This window comes from Mirounga angustirostris, unplaced genomic scaffold (assembly GCF_029215605.1).
Source record: "Mirounga angustirostris isolate CCGP_5_RB_7025 unplaced genomic scaffold, mMirAng1.0.hap1 SCAF_9, whole genome shotgun sequence".
Taxonomy (NCBI): domain Eukaryota; kingdom Metazoa; phylum Chordata; class Mammalia; order Carnivora; family Phocidae; genus Mirounga; species Mirounga angustirostris.
In genome coordinates this window covers 130,695,514-130,712,761 of record NW_026991717.1, presented here as the reverse complement: position 1 = coordinate 130,712,761, position 17,248 = coordinate 130,695,514, and the positions used below count along the sequence as shown (strand labels likewise).

Genomic DNA, 17,248 nt, shown 5'->3' with positions numbered 1-17,248 from the left:
AAGACACCCCACCTTATTAGTACCACCCTGGATGCATTTAATTGCTAGTGTAAAAAATTCCCCTGAACACTTGCATGCATACACACACAACCTACCTACCCCTCATTAGATACTGATCGAGCTCTCAATGGATCAGTAGATCTAGCTACCAATATGCCAAGCTGAGGGACATCTGCAGGCCCACAGGCCCAGCAAGGTGAACAGAAAGAGGTACTGAATGTGTATTTGCAAATGGCAAAAGAGGAGTAAAAGAGTGAATGATTTAACCCATTCCCTACCCATCTCCCCTCTGGTAACCATCAGTTTGTTCTCTACAGTTAAGAATCTGTTTCTTGGTTTGTCTCCCCCCGCCTTTGTTCATTTCTTAAATTCCATGTAGGAGTAAAATCATATGGTATCTTTCTCTGACTTACTCCACTTAGCATAATATTCTCTAGCTCCATCCAAATCATTGAGGAGCACCCTTGTTGTGATGAGCCCCCGGTGCTATATGGAAGTGTTGAATCATTATATTGTACACCTGAAACTAATATTTAATCAAATTTCAATTAACATAAATGTAAAACTAAGAATATGTGAGGGTAGAGTTGAGACAATGCACACAGATTTAGCAGATGGCCATCTAGAAGAGAAACCAACCCTGCTGACACCTTGATCTCAAATTTCTAGCCTCCCAAAGTGTGAAAAAAAATAAGTGTTTATACACACACAATGATCAGCGATAAGGGACAAGAGAAACATCCAGAAGACAGAGGCTGTGGGTGGCATTAACCACTATGCAACATGGCTGAGTCTGGTATAAACAGACTGGATAAGCAGAGGCCAGAGGATTAGGTACTTAAGACCTCTGTCAGCTGCCCAGATATTGACTGATAAATGGAAACTGGATGCCCAGGATGAAGAAGTGTTTTAAGAGAGCACTGAAGCTTATTGATTAAGCATCTGTCTCTTGATTTTGGCTCAAGTCATGATCTCAGGGTCATGAGATGGAGCCCCATGTCAGGCTCTGCACTAAGCATTGGAGTCTGCTTAAGATTCTCTCTCCCGCCGCTCCCACATGCGAGCGCGCGCTCTCTTTAAAAAAAAAAAAAAAAAAGGGCAAAAAAGCACTGAAGCTTTAAAGTGCTACACCCCAACAACCCAACAAAGCCTGGCACAGAATGGATGCTCTGTGAACACTTGATCAGTGAACCAAGAGGCAGGACACCCAGAGGCTGAGAAAAAGCAGCACCACAGCACCCACTGGCAGCCCACAGCTGTCAGAGCTTGCTCAGCAAGGGCCACAAATGATTGCTACGGCAGAACTAAAACCTATACAGGTTGGGAGAGCTATGGCAATGCAATGGGTAGGAAGACACAGTACTCCGAAGGGCAGGGAAAGAGGAGCCAGGGGAAGGCCCGGCACAACAGCGCTAAAGGATGTCAGTGGGGAAGAGGGAAGACTTGGCAAGTACGTAAGGAAATGGGGGCTGCAGTAAGTTTCTGAGCTTTGTGTTTTTCTCACAACCTTAGGATGAGGTGGGTAAGAGAAATGAAGGTTAAGATTTAGTGTCTAAGGGGCACCTGGGTGGCTCAGTCGGCTGCTGATCCCAAAGCAGAAGGACAAGAGGGCTACACCAACTAGAATACAAGTTCCTTGTGGGCAGGAATCATGCCTGCCTTGTTCGCCACCCATAACCGAAGCCTAGAGCTGTGCCTAGCACACACGTATGAAATACTCCCGCTAGACTATGTGGGTTGCAATCCTAGCTCTACCGCCTTACCAACTGGGCCACTTTCACATCTCTAAAATGGGAACATTACTATGTAGCTCCTAATTAAGAGGATCAAATAAGTTAGAATAAAAAAAAGCACTTGGTGAACACAGCAGAACGCATAAACTTGTTGAATCACTGTTGTACACTTGAAACTAATTTAACATTGTGTCTACTAAAAAAAAAATCAAAAACAAAAACAAAAACCACTTGGTCAGCATACAGTAAGCATCATGAAAAGTATCTGGTATTATAATGGGTTTTCTCTGGGGGCTAGAACCTGGTGAAGGACTCCCAAATAGAACCTCATCTCAAGCCACAGGTATACTTTATGACTAGCACTACAAGTGTACAAAGGGTCTAGAGGCCCTAGGTGAGGGGGGCTCGGGGTTTTTTCCCCATCAAGGATAATGCTCCATCAGACAAGCTCCCATGAGCATGAAAAGGGGCTTGGTCTTGGTCTGCTTGTAGCAGAATGCAAGAAAGTAAGGGTGGGGGGGATAGGACCTCCATCTCTAATGCATAAAGGAAGTCATCTGTAGACTTTGGTACTGATACCATTATTTTTGAGAAAGTACATGAGGCAAACCAACTAACCCCAATACCTTAGAGCCACAGTGCCAGGCAACCAAGTCTACCTAGTGACATCTACCAATATTTTTTTGTGTGACCCAATTTGATTTTCACTGCAGGAAAAAAAAAAAAAATCAGACAGAGGAAAAAAGACTGTTTCAGAGCCAAAGGAACAGACATTAGAGAAGTATGTGCACGGCAATGCTGAAAATCAGAGCAGAGTACCAGGTCATATGTTTCCTCAAAAAGCCATGGTGGTTTTAATAGTTAAGCATTTGTCTCGTTTTCCCCTAAAGTGGCAGTACCAACATTTCTGCTTCTCCCCAACTATCCGGCAATGCCTGTCAGTTGCTAGGCAACTGTAACTGCCAATGCTTTCTGCCCACCCACAATGCACAGCTTTCCTAATTGTGCTCACTGGGTTTGCCAATTACTCCTTGGAATTATCTTTATAGCCAAAGCTGCTTCTTCAAGTTCGTCTTCTTGCCTGCTTGGTCCTGTGGTAAAAGTCAAACACTGTATTTGTCATCATGTCCCAGTAATTTCAAGAACAGGCTGCCCATCAGATACAGGATGATTTCATGGTAGGATCAAAAACTATAAATAGCTTGAAATAAAAGCAACCAGACAAGAGAGAAAATTGCCAGCCAACATAACATCTTAAGTTCAAGCGTAAGTGCAAGTTTTAAGTTTCTTTGAATAATATACTTCTGGCTGAATGTACTCGTCTTGATTTCATAGAATTTTGACCAATTTGTCAATTAATCACATATTGAACTTAGAAAAGGCTTTAACTATGGACAAATCTTTAGGTCACATATCTTATGAACAAAACAAAGGCTTTTCAAGCAGCTTTCTTGAATCCTAAAAGGACTAGTGAACATAAGCTTAACACATGGTTGTTAACAGCCACTAAAATCAAGCAGTTAAATGTTCAATACATCACACAGTGGGGTAGGTAACTTCTACATGTCATGTATTTTCCATCATCCTCACAACATTCCACAAAAGAGAGAAAACCCAGATTATAAAGGGCATTCCCAAAATTTACGTGGCAGGCTAGTAAGTGGCAATTGCAAATTAGAATGTGGATCTTTGGACTCCATCTCAGTGTTATTTCTTCCATAGTCCACCGCCTGATGGGGTAATATCACCCACCCTCTGAGGTACCTTGGTTTGATGGGTCATGGGGTTAAAAGCTATTCAACCCAAGCAACCCATTAGTAGTAGTAGAGGTTGAGGAGCAGGATAGCTGGGGAATGGGAAGACAAACTTTTTCCATCTACCCTTTTCCTGTTATGTTTATATATTATTACCTATTGGAACATTTTGTGAAGGGCTCTCCATTCAAGTATGTTTAGGTCACTAACGATATGCTGTGCAGAGTTAGATGCGGAGGATCTAAAGATGAGTAAAACCTGGCACCTGTACCTATATTGTACTGAGGCAAAGGAACCCAGAAATAACCAAGAAGGAACATGTAAAAAAAATCAAGCAAAAAGTGCTACAAAAACACAATGGGGAAAACAATGAATTATGTCTGAGCTAGAAAAATTTTCAAAGGGGAACACTTGAAATAGACCTTAAGGATAAGCATAATCATTCCGGACAGTACAAAAAGAAAAATAAACTTAGAATCTGAGAAACAGTGAGCAAATGAATGGTAGCTGCATTATAGGGAATATCCTTCACCCATTTCAAAAATTTCTGGGCCGCTATAGACCAGGCACTGTGCTAGACACAGTATTTGCTGTCTGAAAACACAAGACATTATACAAAAGTTACCAACAGGATGAACAGGATGAATCTTTTAGAGGAAAGTGTAGGAATTACAAACTCATTTTTTCTTAAAGTAGAATACTTCTAAAGCATACAGTCCAATAAAGCAGAGACTTCATTAAAAATGGTTTCAGTGCAGATATTAGAATCCTCGGTGATATGACAACTATATAGTAAAACCTAACCCAGGATCTATGCAAAAGACTTCCAGTCAGAACCCCAATCACAACACATAATGAAAGAGGATATTAAAACTTTGTGATTCACATATATTTAGAAGGATAAATGATGGAAGATGAAAACTAGTAAAGCTAGCATTTTTATAAGATTTCAATCCCTGATCTTCAGTAGACACAGTTATCAAATGTCAGTGGAGTAAAATAAAGTCCCCATGACCAGAATGCCAATGTTCTCTACTTATAACGGTGGAGAAACGACAGGTAGTAAGATATTATGGATACACAGGGAGCAACACGTGAAGGACACTTCTAAGGTGATAAGGGTTTTTTTCAGATTAGGAAATTAAATCTTTTGGGATTCTACTTATCTTTCACAAGATTTACTTTTAACAACTCTACATATGCTGGTCAATGTGGTTCTCCAAAGTAATCACACTGCAGGGTTACTCTTTCAATCCAATAAAGCAGCCTGTGGCTCAAGATAATTACAGAATTTCCCTTCTCAAATAGTCTTTGGTTGCTAAGGTTCAGTCTTTTGAGTATGTTCAAGGGTAGTTTTGCCTAACTATGAAAAATAAACCTCAATTTGTGAACAGTAAGAAATTATTTCAAGTCAAAGCTGGGAGGGATCTAACTGGGTAATAAATACCAATGAATCCTATGGAAGGCAGAATTGGAAGATGGCCCCCAGGATTAATGCCCTTGCTTCCGATGTAGACATCTGGTATAAACCTCTTTCTTTGAGCATGGGCAAAATTGTGAATATGATGGGATTTCATTCCTGTGATCAGGTTATCAATAAACTGAGTTTATCAAAAAGTTTAGGATGACCGTGGGTGAGCCTGACTTTATCAGGTGAAGCCTTAGAAGAGGAAGGGGGAGGTCCTTTCTGAGAACAGATTTGCACTCAACGTGACCATTCTCCCTGTGAAACCAGTTCCCTTTCCCGATTTCTGCGTGGATGGCAATTACCACTCCCATCTCCCACCACACCCCAAATGCAGGAGTCACATGTGAAGCATCTCCCACATTCAGTTCTGCACAAGGTCTAGACAGCACTTGCATGACCACAGCCCCAATCCTGGACATTACTAGCTTCCTTGTTAACAAATCCTTACTGAGCGCCCCTACGTGCCAGGTGCGGGGGCGTGTCAGCCAAAACATGGACTTCACTCTAAGTCTGGAGGGGCAGCCAATGGTTACACAGGCAACCACACCAAAAGGGAAAGAAAACGGACCCAGCAGGAGGCGCAGGACATGATGGAAGGCACTAGGCTAAGCAAGCAAGGAGAGGCTCCATCATGTTGGGTTGAGAACTGAAAGACAGTTAAGGCCTTGCTAGGTGAAAATCTACGTATGTAGAATACTCAAAATTGTTACAACTGCTATTAAATAATCTGTACATGTTGTTTGATAAAACCACTTTTGTTCTAACATAAACGCCTGGAGAGCAAGAACTGCACTTCTGCTTATCCTTCTATCCCTGTGCCTGGGGTTCACAGCTTTGCCCACAGTGGGCAGATACTTGCAGGGGGAATGGATGGAGTCCTCAGTTCTGCAGTCCTATTCCTCGCCTGTGGAAAGGACACAACTACCTCAGAGACTCCTGCAATGGCTGAACGAAACAACACAGGTAAAGTGCTAGAACTTTCTGCCACATGAAAGTGGCTGCTCAATGAAGGTCAAGTCTCTCTCTTGCTCCTTTCTTATCCCCCCAAGGCAGAAATGACTTTTTAAAAGTCTCCTACCCAGGAACTGACATTTCACTGAAGATTCTCCAAGATGACTAAAAGTCTCAGGACAACCATTCAGTTCCTTCAAGTGCCTGATGATGGATTCTGAGGTTTCCATACGAATTTATAGGTTGAGCTGCTACTGTGAAGTATTATTACCCTATACTTGTTATAGTCGTTTCATGTACTTAGGATGAAATATTACAAACATCATTACTTAGAATATTCAAAATTAAGCTTAAATAGGGAAGATAAGCGTCATCTGTTGAACATGTACCAGTTCCTGATGACAGCTGCTCTATGTAACTTGTTTCAAGCTTCTGAACAAAACTAACAGTTAAAGGTCATATCCTACTTTCAGAGAGAAGGAAACTGGTGCTTGGTGAGGTTTATTAATTCACAAATGTTAAGTGGGTCTTTGGATTTGGGTCTGTGTAACTCCAAACCCACGCTCTTCCCACCATCCTGACTGCCTTTCCTCAAGAGAGATTTGGGGGCATGTTCTATACAGATAGTACCCCGCCCCCCTTCACGTAGCCCGTATCCACCTGCTCTTTCCCCATGAACACTCACTTCTAAGAATTATGTCTGTCATAATCTCTCCATGCTTCCCAGCTGGCCTATGCACATCTACTCATTTCCAATGACCCACTCTCCATTCGGCAGCCCAGGTTATCTTTAAAAGACACATATCAGGGCGCCTGGGTGGCTCAGTTGGGTGAGCGACTGCCTTCGGCTCAGGTCATGATCCTGGAGTCCCTGGATCGAGTCCTGCGTCGGGCTCCCTGCTCGGCGGGGAGTCTGCTTCTCCCTCTGACCCTCCCCCCTCTCATGTGCTCTCTCTCATTCTCTCAAATAAAATCTTAAAAATAAATAAATAAAAGACATATATCAGATGTCATTCCACTGTTTAACTCTCATATGGTTTTCACAGCACTTAGAATAAAACTCTTATTCTGGCCTTCAAGGCCCTGTATGATCTGGCATGGCCTGTGCACGGCCACACTGGGCCACTCCAATGTTCCACCTACTCTACCAACTGAGGGCCTACCCCCTACCCCCACCTTTAGATCAACTCAGCCCAAATGTTACTTCCTAAAGCAGGCCTTCTCTGACCCCTCCAGACATGCTCCAACATCACCCCATTTTGTTGTTTCTAGCCCTTATCTGATACTTCATGCTGACTCATTTGTATACGGTCTGCCTCTCCCACCCCGCTCTAGCTAAAATAAAAGCTGTTAGATAGGTTCTCTGTCACTCTTGTTCCTCACAGTGTAAGCAATGCCTGACACAGAGCAGCAACATGAAGTCTTGCTGGGCACATTGTTCATATTCTCAAGCATTTAGTGAAAATATAGCGTCTTGAGCTCCCTATGGCTTTACTAGTGTCCTTGAGTGCAACGACTGTGTCCCATTTAATTCTTGCTACCCAGAACTCCGACTTCTTGAAGGAAGAAATGGAAGCCATACTGTATCACCTTGTGTTCTTTCTGCCCGGCATACCATTGGCATTCAAGAGATGCACTTGAATATTATGGGGTACTTAAGAGAATGACTTGGTCCCAGATCTGCATGAGCTGATTACTGGTTACTGGGACAGAGAAAAGTCAAGTAAACACTGGCACACAAACTGAACAGGGAGGCTGTCTCAAAGGCACTCCCAAGCAAGGGTACTACTGTTCAAACAGCACCAGGCATCCCTTAATGGCTGTACATTTTGAAGATTTGAGAGCGAGCATGTGAGTGCGTGCGTGAGCAGGGGAGGGGCAGAGGGAGAGAGAGACTCTCCGGCAGACTCCCCACTGAGAGAGAAGCCCCACTTGGGGCCCAATCTCATGACCCTGAGATCATGACCTGAGCCAAAAATCAAAAGTCAGATGCTCAATTGACTGAGCCACCCAGGTGCCCCTGCTGTAAATTTTAAACTGGGCCTTTGAGGAAACAGAATTAGGACTCTTGGGGAGAGGGGGGGCAGCATGTTAGGCAAATGAGTATCATAAGCAGAGGCACTGCAGTGGAGTGAGCAAACATGATGCGGGAGCAGAATAGAGACAGCCCTGCCTGGAACACAGTGTTTCAAAGGCTCAATGGATACGTGTGCACAAGGAGTGGTTTTATAAAAACGCTTTCATGCTAATGGCTGAGAAGGTAATACACAGTGGTCGTCCTAGACTTTCACTAGTAGCTCTTGCACCTGTATTACAATTTTACTTCCACTTCTAGTTCTTTCATTGTACTTTATCAATTTATCGCAGTGAACTTGTTAACTGTGGACTTCTTTCAGCCTGTGGGTCATGTCACTAAGCGTGGCACCTCATCCTTACAGCTGCTGTGCAGATAAGGGATCTCTTCTCTGCCAGGAGAGAGAAGACAATGACGTAGGAGCTACAAGCTCCAACGGTGGTACCTGCGTAAGTGCTTGGAGGATCTGGAGGAGAGAGAAGTCAGGAGGCTGGCGGAGTCTCCAAGGGCAGACACCAGACCGGAGACAACTCTTATGAGGTGGGCAGCACTTGGAACGGCAGTGAGAGAAGACAAAGGCACCAGGAGAAGGCTGCTGGCAGGGTGATTACTGGGGCATAACTGGGGCATAGGAAGCTGCTTATGGCAGTTCATGTTGGAGAACACAGCATAGGAAAGGTGAAAATGGTATGGTTAGGGTCACAATGCCAAGGAGCGCTCTGGATTTCAGCATATAGGAAGTGGGGGGAAACCGAACATGGGACAGGGAGAAAAATTCATGTTTCTGAAAGATGGTCTTCGACAACTAGGAAAAGGAAAGGTGGCCTGGGAAGTGGACCATGTGTGTGATGGCCCACAGAGAGGCAATCACTTGACAAGTCCAGGTAGAATCTGACTCGGTAATTTCAGAGATCAGAAAAGTAAAGTCTGAGACATTGTAAGAATGAACAGCTTTGGGGCGCCTGGGTGGCTCAGTTGTTAAGCGTCTGCCTTCGGCTCAGGTCATGGTCCCAGGGTCCTGGGATCGAGCCCCGCATCGGGCTCCCTGCTCCGCGGGAAGCCTGCTTCTCCCTCTCCCACTCCCCCTGCTTGTGTTCCCGCTCTCCCTGTGTCTCTGTCAAATGAATAAATAAAATCTTTAAAAAAAAAAAAGAATGAACAACTTTGATTATCTTATCCAAAGCATCCACATGCCCACCTCAAGCACAGAATCGATCTCTTCTTATTTTAATTACTTCTATATCTGGCTTCTGACATCAGAGATAAGATTTAGGTAGTGCCTTTAAGATTGTTATGTTTTGTTTTTTCAGATTTTATTTGTCAGAGACAGAGGTAACACGGGCAAGCACCCATGCACAAGCAGGGAAAAGTGGCAGGCAGAGGGAGAAGCAGGCTCCCTGTTGAGCTAGGAGCCCGATGCGGGGCTCTATCCCAGGACCCTGGGATTATGACCTGAGCCAAAGGCAGATGCTTAACCGGCTGAGCCACCCAGGCGTCCTGATGTTTATGTTTTTTATCCCAAGTGCCCTGCATTCACAAGAGGAAGGACCTCAGTAAATGCTGCAGAATGCTCAAAGGAAGGAATAGCAAGAGGACAGCTGGGCTGTAAGCCGGAGGATAAAAGAGTGGGCAGGTGCCACCAGGGCCAAAATGGATGTTGGGAAGGAAATATCCTTCTAGGTAAGAGCTCAGTTTGGGATGTTCTAACATTTGAGAGAAGGTGGCAAACCAAGAAACAAAAAAAAAAAGGGAGTTCCTGGTAGATGTCACTTATATTTCAGATCTACATTTTTCCTTATTGTAGAAGGGCTGAGAGTGGGCTCTAAGTATTTTCTAAATTACTACTTCAGTTATGTCAGATATTCTTTAATACTGGGATGCTATGTTTTTTTTTTCCATACCACAATCAAAGTAAAGTGATGCAGTTTCTTTTGACCCGTCTTCACAGAAAATAGGTACACTATCGGCTGTTAAGAGTGGCATCAGAAAGTTGAGGTGAAGAGTGCCAGCTGTGGAGCCAAATTCCGTGGGTTCAAATCCTGCTTCCACAACTCACTACTGTGTCACTGTGGGCAGCCTACTTAATCATTCTCCGAGTCCCCATGGGGCAGTTGTGAAAATTAAATGAACAAAAAGTGCTTAGAACAGTGTCTGTTACGTTGAAATCACCGAGTAATTGTTGTACCTTTTTATATATCTGATAAGTTGATAGTTTTTAGCCTAGGTATTTCAGAATAAAATTAGAAGCCACAAATCCATGACAAGTTTCAAATTCTTAACAAATTAACTTCCAAGTCAGAATTTAGTAATAGCCAGTCAATATGAAAGCAGTCATTCACATAACACAAAACCAACAAATATTAAATGAATAAATAGACAGTGAATGCTTTCTGCACTTAACATAATGGTGCCCTAGCTTAAGAAAATCCATTCTGAAGGTGTAGGAATCTCTTTTCTTTCATCTAACTGCAGATTCACTCAGATGTTCCCTGAAAACCCCATGTACTTTTCCAGCTCTGCGGCCTCTGCGTCCCCTTCCTCTGCTTAGAGTCACCTTCCAGTCATCTGGTTTATTTACTCTTAGACATGCTTCCGGGCCTACCTGAGATATCATTGCCCTAGCTTTAGTGCATCTCTGACCCACCCTGACCCCACCCCAACCAGATAATACATTTGTAAAGGTGCATTCACCAGATCCTTACACAGGTAAACAACTAGTATACAGTGTCCCATTTCTTCTTGCAGCCTCTGCGTGGCATGGGTCACGTCTTGCTTTGTATTCCCAGAGCTCAACGAATGCCATCATTATACTCGACTACAAAAACTTTGCCTTTAGACAAGGATTATTGTTAATCTCAACCTCCCTTCATACCCCTAAAACAGGATCAGTAAATACCCAACTTGAGTGAAGTATATCCATCTTTTCACTCTACTCTGAGGAAAACAATTCCCAAATAAACAGTAAATTCAACTTGTCCAATGATGTAGAAAGAGACTCAAGGCTACATTTCTCTAGGCAACAGTTTTCCCAGCAGGATAACATAATGCTAGACAAGACAACTTTTACCAAATAACTGACATATTTCTCTATATGGCTTTTCCTACATTGGTTAAAATCCTATCTGATTTTTCTCGAAGTTGGAAGGATAGCCTTCAAGTTCAATTCAACCTTCATGCAAAGTGGCATGATTGCAGGAAGAACCTCGACTACTCCAAAAAAAAAAATGTATATATACTGGGTAGAGCCCTAGAACATGACCCATACTGTTAGAGAATTCTGTCACACCAGATTGAGAAAAATGTCTAATTTAAGGTATTCGACACAAAACAAAATAACATTCATGTAAATAAACACAAAACATTCAGTCCTTGGGATGAATGATGGCCCACTACTCAAGTATATCCAAAAGTAGCATTTTAGAATTGCAAGCAGGTAGGTAATTCACCTAGTCTTACGGACTCATCATCAGGGTATGCAGGAAGTGACTGTCACACAGCATTACGATGGGGCAGAAGCAATATAAAAAGCCAGGCTTTTAATACTGCAACTTAGTAATATGGTTTCCTTTTTTACTACTTGCAACTTAATAATGTGGCTTAACAGACAATTATTGAACATATGAACTGACGCTGAAATGTAGTCTCTGAAAATCCAATTCCTTTGTATTATGTTCAAGGGTCCGTAATATATCCAAATTTATGTTCTTGTTGGTTAGCTTTGATTTCTCATCACTAAGTCAGGAATATTTAAATAATTTAGCTTAGGGAACGTGGGTGGCTCAGTTGGTTAAGCGTCTGCCTTCAGGTCAGGTCATGATCCCAGGGTCCTGGGATCGAGCCCTGCATTGGGTTCCCTGCTCGGCTGGGAGCCTGCTTCTCCCTCTGCCTGCCACTCCCCCGCTTGTGCTCTCTCTCTGACAAATAAATAAAATCTGGGAAAAAAAAAAATTTAGCTTAAAGTGTGAAAATTGGGAGAGGGATTAACAACAATCCCACACTTACCAAGGCAACTAGGGATTGAACTTGCCCGAGGACGAGGCCACATACATTTTAGAGGTTTCTCTTCTCCCTGGCACTACCTGTCTCAGGCAATGCCTTCTCTACCCAGGCAATCTCTAATTCAGGTCTTCACACCCAGGAAACCTACTTCAGAAGCCAAAGTTTCTCTTCTTTAAAGACACACAGCAAAGAAATGTGTACCAATTCCCCTGGCCATCCTTCAGTCTTGACAGTGAAGCCTGAACTAGCATAATCACAGCTGTCGTGTCCTGCGGTCTGTTATGTCAGATGCATGGAGCCTCGAGCAGCTCATTTAACTCTCACAACAACCCCAAAAGGCAGCCATTGCTTTTCCCATTTTAAAGAATAGGAAACAGACTCAGATTAAATACATTTCGCAAGTTCACAGAGCTAGTAAATGACAGAAGAGCATCTTAAATCTTCAGTACTCAAATGTATGTTTTTCCATTATACTATGGTGCCTCAAAAACTTTGCAGAAGCCCACTGTTGCATCTGATGTATACCACTAACACTATTCAGCTCATAGTTCCTTACCCTGAGCCAGGTAAAAAGTGTTACCACTAATTTCCATAAGCTAGGGAAGGGACTTGGTTTTGCTTCTAATTGGCTTTTTTAAGAGTTGCTTCATGAGTTTAAATTTTTGTTTCAAAGTTTTTTCATTACTCTGTCATACCTTAATTATTACTAATGACATTAATTGTCTTATTAAATCATTAAGAGATGCCTAATGGCCTTTGGGCAGACTAGGAGTTAGAAGTTCTAGTCCAGTTCTCTTTTTCCAAGAGCACAACAATCTACCTTGCTATAAAAATAGACACAAGGATGCTTAGTAGGTAAGGCATTTCCTTTAAGGGGTAATGAAAATTCTGAAATTATAGTGATTGTTGCACAATTCTGTGAGTATAAACTAAATCATTGAATTGCAGACTAAATAGGTGAATCTTAAAGTGTTAATTATTTAATAAGGATGTTAAAAAAAACACTTAAGAGACTTGATCAGTCAAATATTAATTACCTAAGAGAAAGTAATTAAGGAATACTAATTTTACCATATCATTTTTGTTCTGTATTTACCTCAAATGTTAACCTAATTCCTACTATTGAAGTATTAAGTTTAACAAGAGTAAATGCAGACTTTATGAAGCCCTCATAAATATCAAGACTCATAAAATCAGGCAATGATAACAGGCACTAGAAAGGGGTAAGTAATAAGCCTCTTAAATAAGGATCAGAAGACATACACACTCTGAAAACTAAATGACAATTTACAAAACCATTTTTTGGAAACCCATTTGGTATTCAGAGCAGGAGTTACAAACACATTTTAAAAAGTTCTTCCCACCAAGACTATAAGGACTACTTACCTTGTGACAAGGAACCAAGCAATCTGACTGAAGTCTGGAGAGGGTCTCATATATGTTTTAATATGTGGCATAGCATTGCTGCGGCCAGATGTGTCAGCCGACCATTTGCTAGTGACAGGAAAGACCCATTACCAGTAAGAAAATATAAACCTGTCATAATCCTAGTATTAGGAAACTTCATGAAAAGCAAAATCCTATAATTTAAATAGTGGGTACACAGTTCTCTGATGAGACCTCTAATATTTTATTAAACTCTGTCTGAGAGCAGTATAATAAAACACTGTAACCCTTTGGTATCTAGCCTTACCGTTTTTGTGGTTTTTTTGCCAGTAAGACATGTATATATTCATGTCTATTACTTCTGTTGTGTTTTCAACTGCATATGTGCATGTCTTGTCTCCTACGTGGACTATGAGCTCCTTAAAAGGAGGAATCATGCTCCCACAGTGCATTACCAAGTACGGGCTCAGGAAGTTTGTTGAAAAAAAGTACAAAATGGGGAAAAATGCCAACAGGATGAATATTAAAATGATGTTAAAAAGCAGGAGGATGGGGCACCTGGGTGGCTCAGTGGGTTAAGTGTCTGCCTTCAGCTCAAGTCATGATCTCAGGGATCATGGGATCGAGTCCTGCATTGGGATCCCTGCTCAGCAGGGAGCCTGCTTCTCCCTCTCCCTCTGCTGCTCCCCCTTGCTTTTGTGTTCTCTGTGTCAAATAAAATCTTAAAAAAAAAAAAAAAAAGGATAATTTGGAAACACTTCAGTCCAAGGCTAACATTTACCTGTCAGTATTGCAGGACTGAGGTTCTGTAGGAAGAGAGGGCCTACCATCATGAGGCAACAATCCTTTCTTGCAAAAAGGCTAAGACCAGAATTAGGATTATGTAGATTGTTCCTTCAATCATTAAATTCACTTAAATGACTCGTGAAAGGAGCTCATCGATATAAAGAAATGTTCTCTGTAAGGAATAACCTCCCAACGGGGGCCCACAGGGACACACGGACGGGCCCACAAGGACACAGTGAATTAGCCTGCAAGCTACTGAGATGCAATCTGCCTTTGTTTCCAGCCGCCAAGTGTAACACATGCCTGAAGCAAGCAGGAAACTGCACTGGCCTAGAACAGTCAGAGTGTGCCCACTGGAACAAGAGGAGGATGAAAGACAATCCCTTCACCTGCTCATTCAACCATTTACTGAGCCCTTACAACAAACCAAATACGATCCCATGTCCTGGACAAAGAGTGGTGTGGACGCCACCCACGGCAAGCTTGCAGTCATACAGTACGTGCATGTACATGTGCAGACAGAAGAATTATAATCTGGAAATATGAGCTAAAATGTTGCTGAATCACTATGTCGTACACCTGAAACTAATGTAAGACAGTGTGTCAATTATACTCAAGTAACATTTTTTAAAAATGCTCCTTACATAAATTCTAAATTACCCATCATCATCTTTATTTTTTTTCTTTGAGGGCCAATATTTAAATACAAATCTCACAGATCAGTTTTATCCTTTGGTATTAAAAACCTATTTCAAATAATGTTCAAAACCTTGTTTTAAGTTATTTCTATCACTAACATATGCAGATGAAAAAATACAGCTGTATTATGTAAGGTTCTTTTTTAAAAGAACACACTGACATAAATAACATTCATATTTCTGAAGAAGCAATAGCAGCATTCTAAACCAATTACTTACTGAAAATAGGAATGGAGCCAGTTCTGTTTTTCAGCTGTCTGGATGCTATAGGGAAGAGAACCCCCAGCTTTTAAAAGAAGAAAACAAGTATTACAGAAAATAATTTTAGGATCCTTCATTAAGAATCTACAGTAAACACTGAAAAAACAAAACCACTTCCTATTTCATCTTATGGAAAGAAAGAAAAGGTCTACACTTGTATTAGGTATGTTCCCTCAGTGGGGTTTCCTTTCTGAGGGATACATGTTAAATGGTAAATGTTTACAATCTGAAAAGAAAGAGGTATTAATCACTTGGGGGTGGTAATTTAAACATCAATAACAGCACAGATTCGAAGTATCTGAAAAACTACCTGAAGAACTCTGGCCTATCCTGCAGTCCTCATGCAGGCGAGAAATCCTTACCCCATTTTGGTCTGGAGCATCTCCATTTCTGCCCAAGAGCTGGACACTTGGGAAGGTAGACTTAGATGAAAACTCAGTTCCTGCTTCCTTTACCCTTTACATTCTGCTATTTCCAAGCAGAGTTTGTATTAGCTAAACATTCTTACAAATGGAATAGAGTCATCACTAAAATTAAAATATTCAGGGGCACCTGGGTAGTACAGTTGGTTAAGTGTCTAACTCGGTTTCGGCTCCAGTCACGATCTCAGAGTCATGAGATCGGGGCCTGCATTGGGCTCCCTGCTCAATGGGGAGTGTGCTTGAGATCTCTCTCGCTCTCTCCCCACCATCCCCCCCCCGCTCCTCCTGCTCATGTTGTCTCTCTCAAACATATAAATCTTAAAAAAAAAAAAGTTCAGTAAACAGTTGCTTTTAAAACGGAATGCTAAAATCCATATTCCTGCATCAAAAGTAGAGATACAGTTCCAAGTGGAAACACAATTAGTAACCAGTTTTTGTTCATCTTAGAAAGAAGGAAAGTTCTATTGTGGATTCACCACTGACTTTCCAAACACATGTTGGAACTTCTCCATAAATAATCTATATCCCAAAAAGGGCTTTAAATTTCTGAGTCATCACAAGGCATGTCGTATCCTCTACTACAAATAACTAAAAAACGTATTTAGGGCCAGTTACAAAATAGTTTTATGGAAAACACCGTGTTCTTCCCCATTAAAAAGCACATTTTGAATGAATCTAGTGTATCAGAAGTGGAGAAAGGAGAAGACAGAAACCAACCAAAACCTCACCATGTCTGAGTCTCAGTGAAATGATTTTGGCTTTGCCATTAGGTAGCAGCAAATGGGCTGATACACTACACTCCAAACCTTACTAAGATTTTTCTGGCAGGGTCACATCTAGTTTGACAAGCAATAAATGGACTAAATTAGTCTAATTCAGAGCATTCTGCTTCCAGCCACAAGCAAATGCCAATCAGATTTCTTTTTTCCAGAGACAAACCCTACTTGGGTTTTTGGTTATTGCCTCCTGAATGTGTTATCTGGAGGGCTGCTGGATTCCAAATAAAAGTTCAGTGTCTAGCACTGTATAAAGAAAATAGCAAAGTTGAAAGTCGCCTACAAAATCATCCTAGGCATTTACAGATGAAGTGCTTTAGAAAGGACAAGTATCAACTAGGTAACACCAAAGGTTCATCCCAAAACTAAGCAGAAGTTCTGTACCTTAAATATACCTGTGATTCAAAATTGGAAGAACCACACAGAGCCACAGACACAAGCAGGGAGAATATGGAGAGAGATCAGAGAAAGGCATGTCAGAATTTCTCTGGAAAGGCAGGACACAGCAGGGAAAGGTGGTTTTATTCGGACAGCCAACCAACCTGTTGGACAACCAACCTGTTGTTGGCAGAAGGGACCACCTTACTTGTGGAAATGAGAACAAGTCCTCACAGTGTTACTGTGAGGATTCAGTAACACACTAAAATTGCCCAAAAGCATGGAACCATCTTTGGGACATAGTACTACTCGATATTACCTATTTCCATGATTCTTAGCCAATTAAGGGAAAATATTCTCCAAATTTCTAACCAGTTCTTTTCTCAAGGAGAATGGCATTTTTATTACTTGTTTTAAAAAGTTTACCAGGGCATTTATGAAAGATACACCAAAAAAATGCAACTGAGACAGTCTCCAACAATTACCTGGATATCCTTCTAAGCTGGTTCGCACATTTTCCACAGAAGGATAGATCTAAAAATAAAGGAAAAAAAATTTTTAA

General features: G+C 41.7%; 1 protein-coding gene across 9 annotated transcripts in view; it reads right to left on the bottom strand.

Moving 5' to 3' along the window:
• TDP1 (tyrosyl-DNA phosphodiesterase 1) overlaps positions 1 to 17,248 on the bottom strand; it is an 87,658-nt gene that overhangs the window by 42,616 nt on the left and 27,794 nt on the right. For 8 of the 9 annotated variants that reach the window (XR_010405300.1, XM_045901394.3, XM_064571464.1 and 5 more), the window contains 3 exons: positions 17,172 to 17,220; positions 15,069 to 15,135; positions 13,366 to 13,473 (listed from right to left, as the gene is read on the bottom strand). Coding sequence is in view for 8 of the 9 variants with exons in the window: in XM_045901394.3 (XP_045757350.2) it covers positions 13,366 to 13,473; positions 15,069 to 15,135; positions 17,172 to 17,220 (224 nt within the window). In the remaining variant the exon portion in view is untranslated. The remainder of the gene's footprint in view (positions 1 to 13,365; positions 13,474 to 15,068; positions 15,136 to 17,171; positions 17,221 to 17,248) is intronic. The other variant, XM_064571469.1, reaches the window with a different exon arrangement.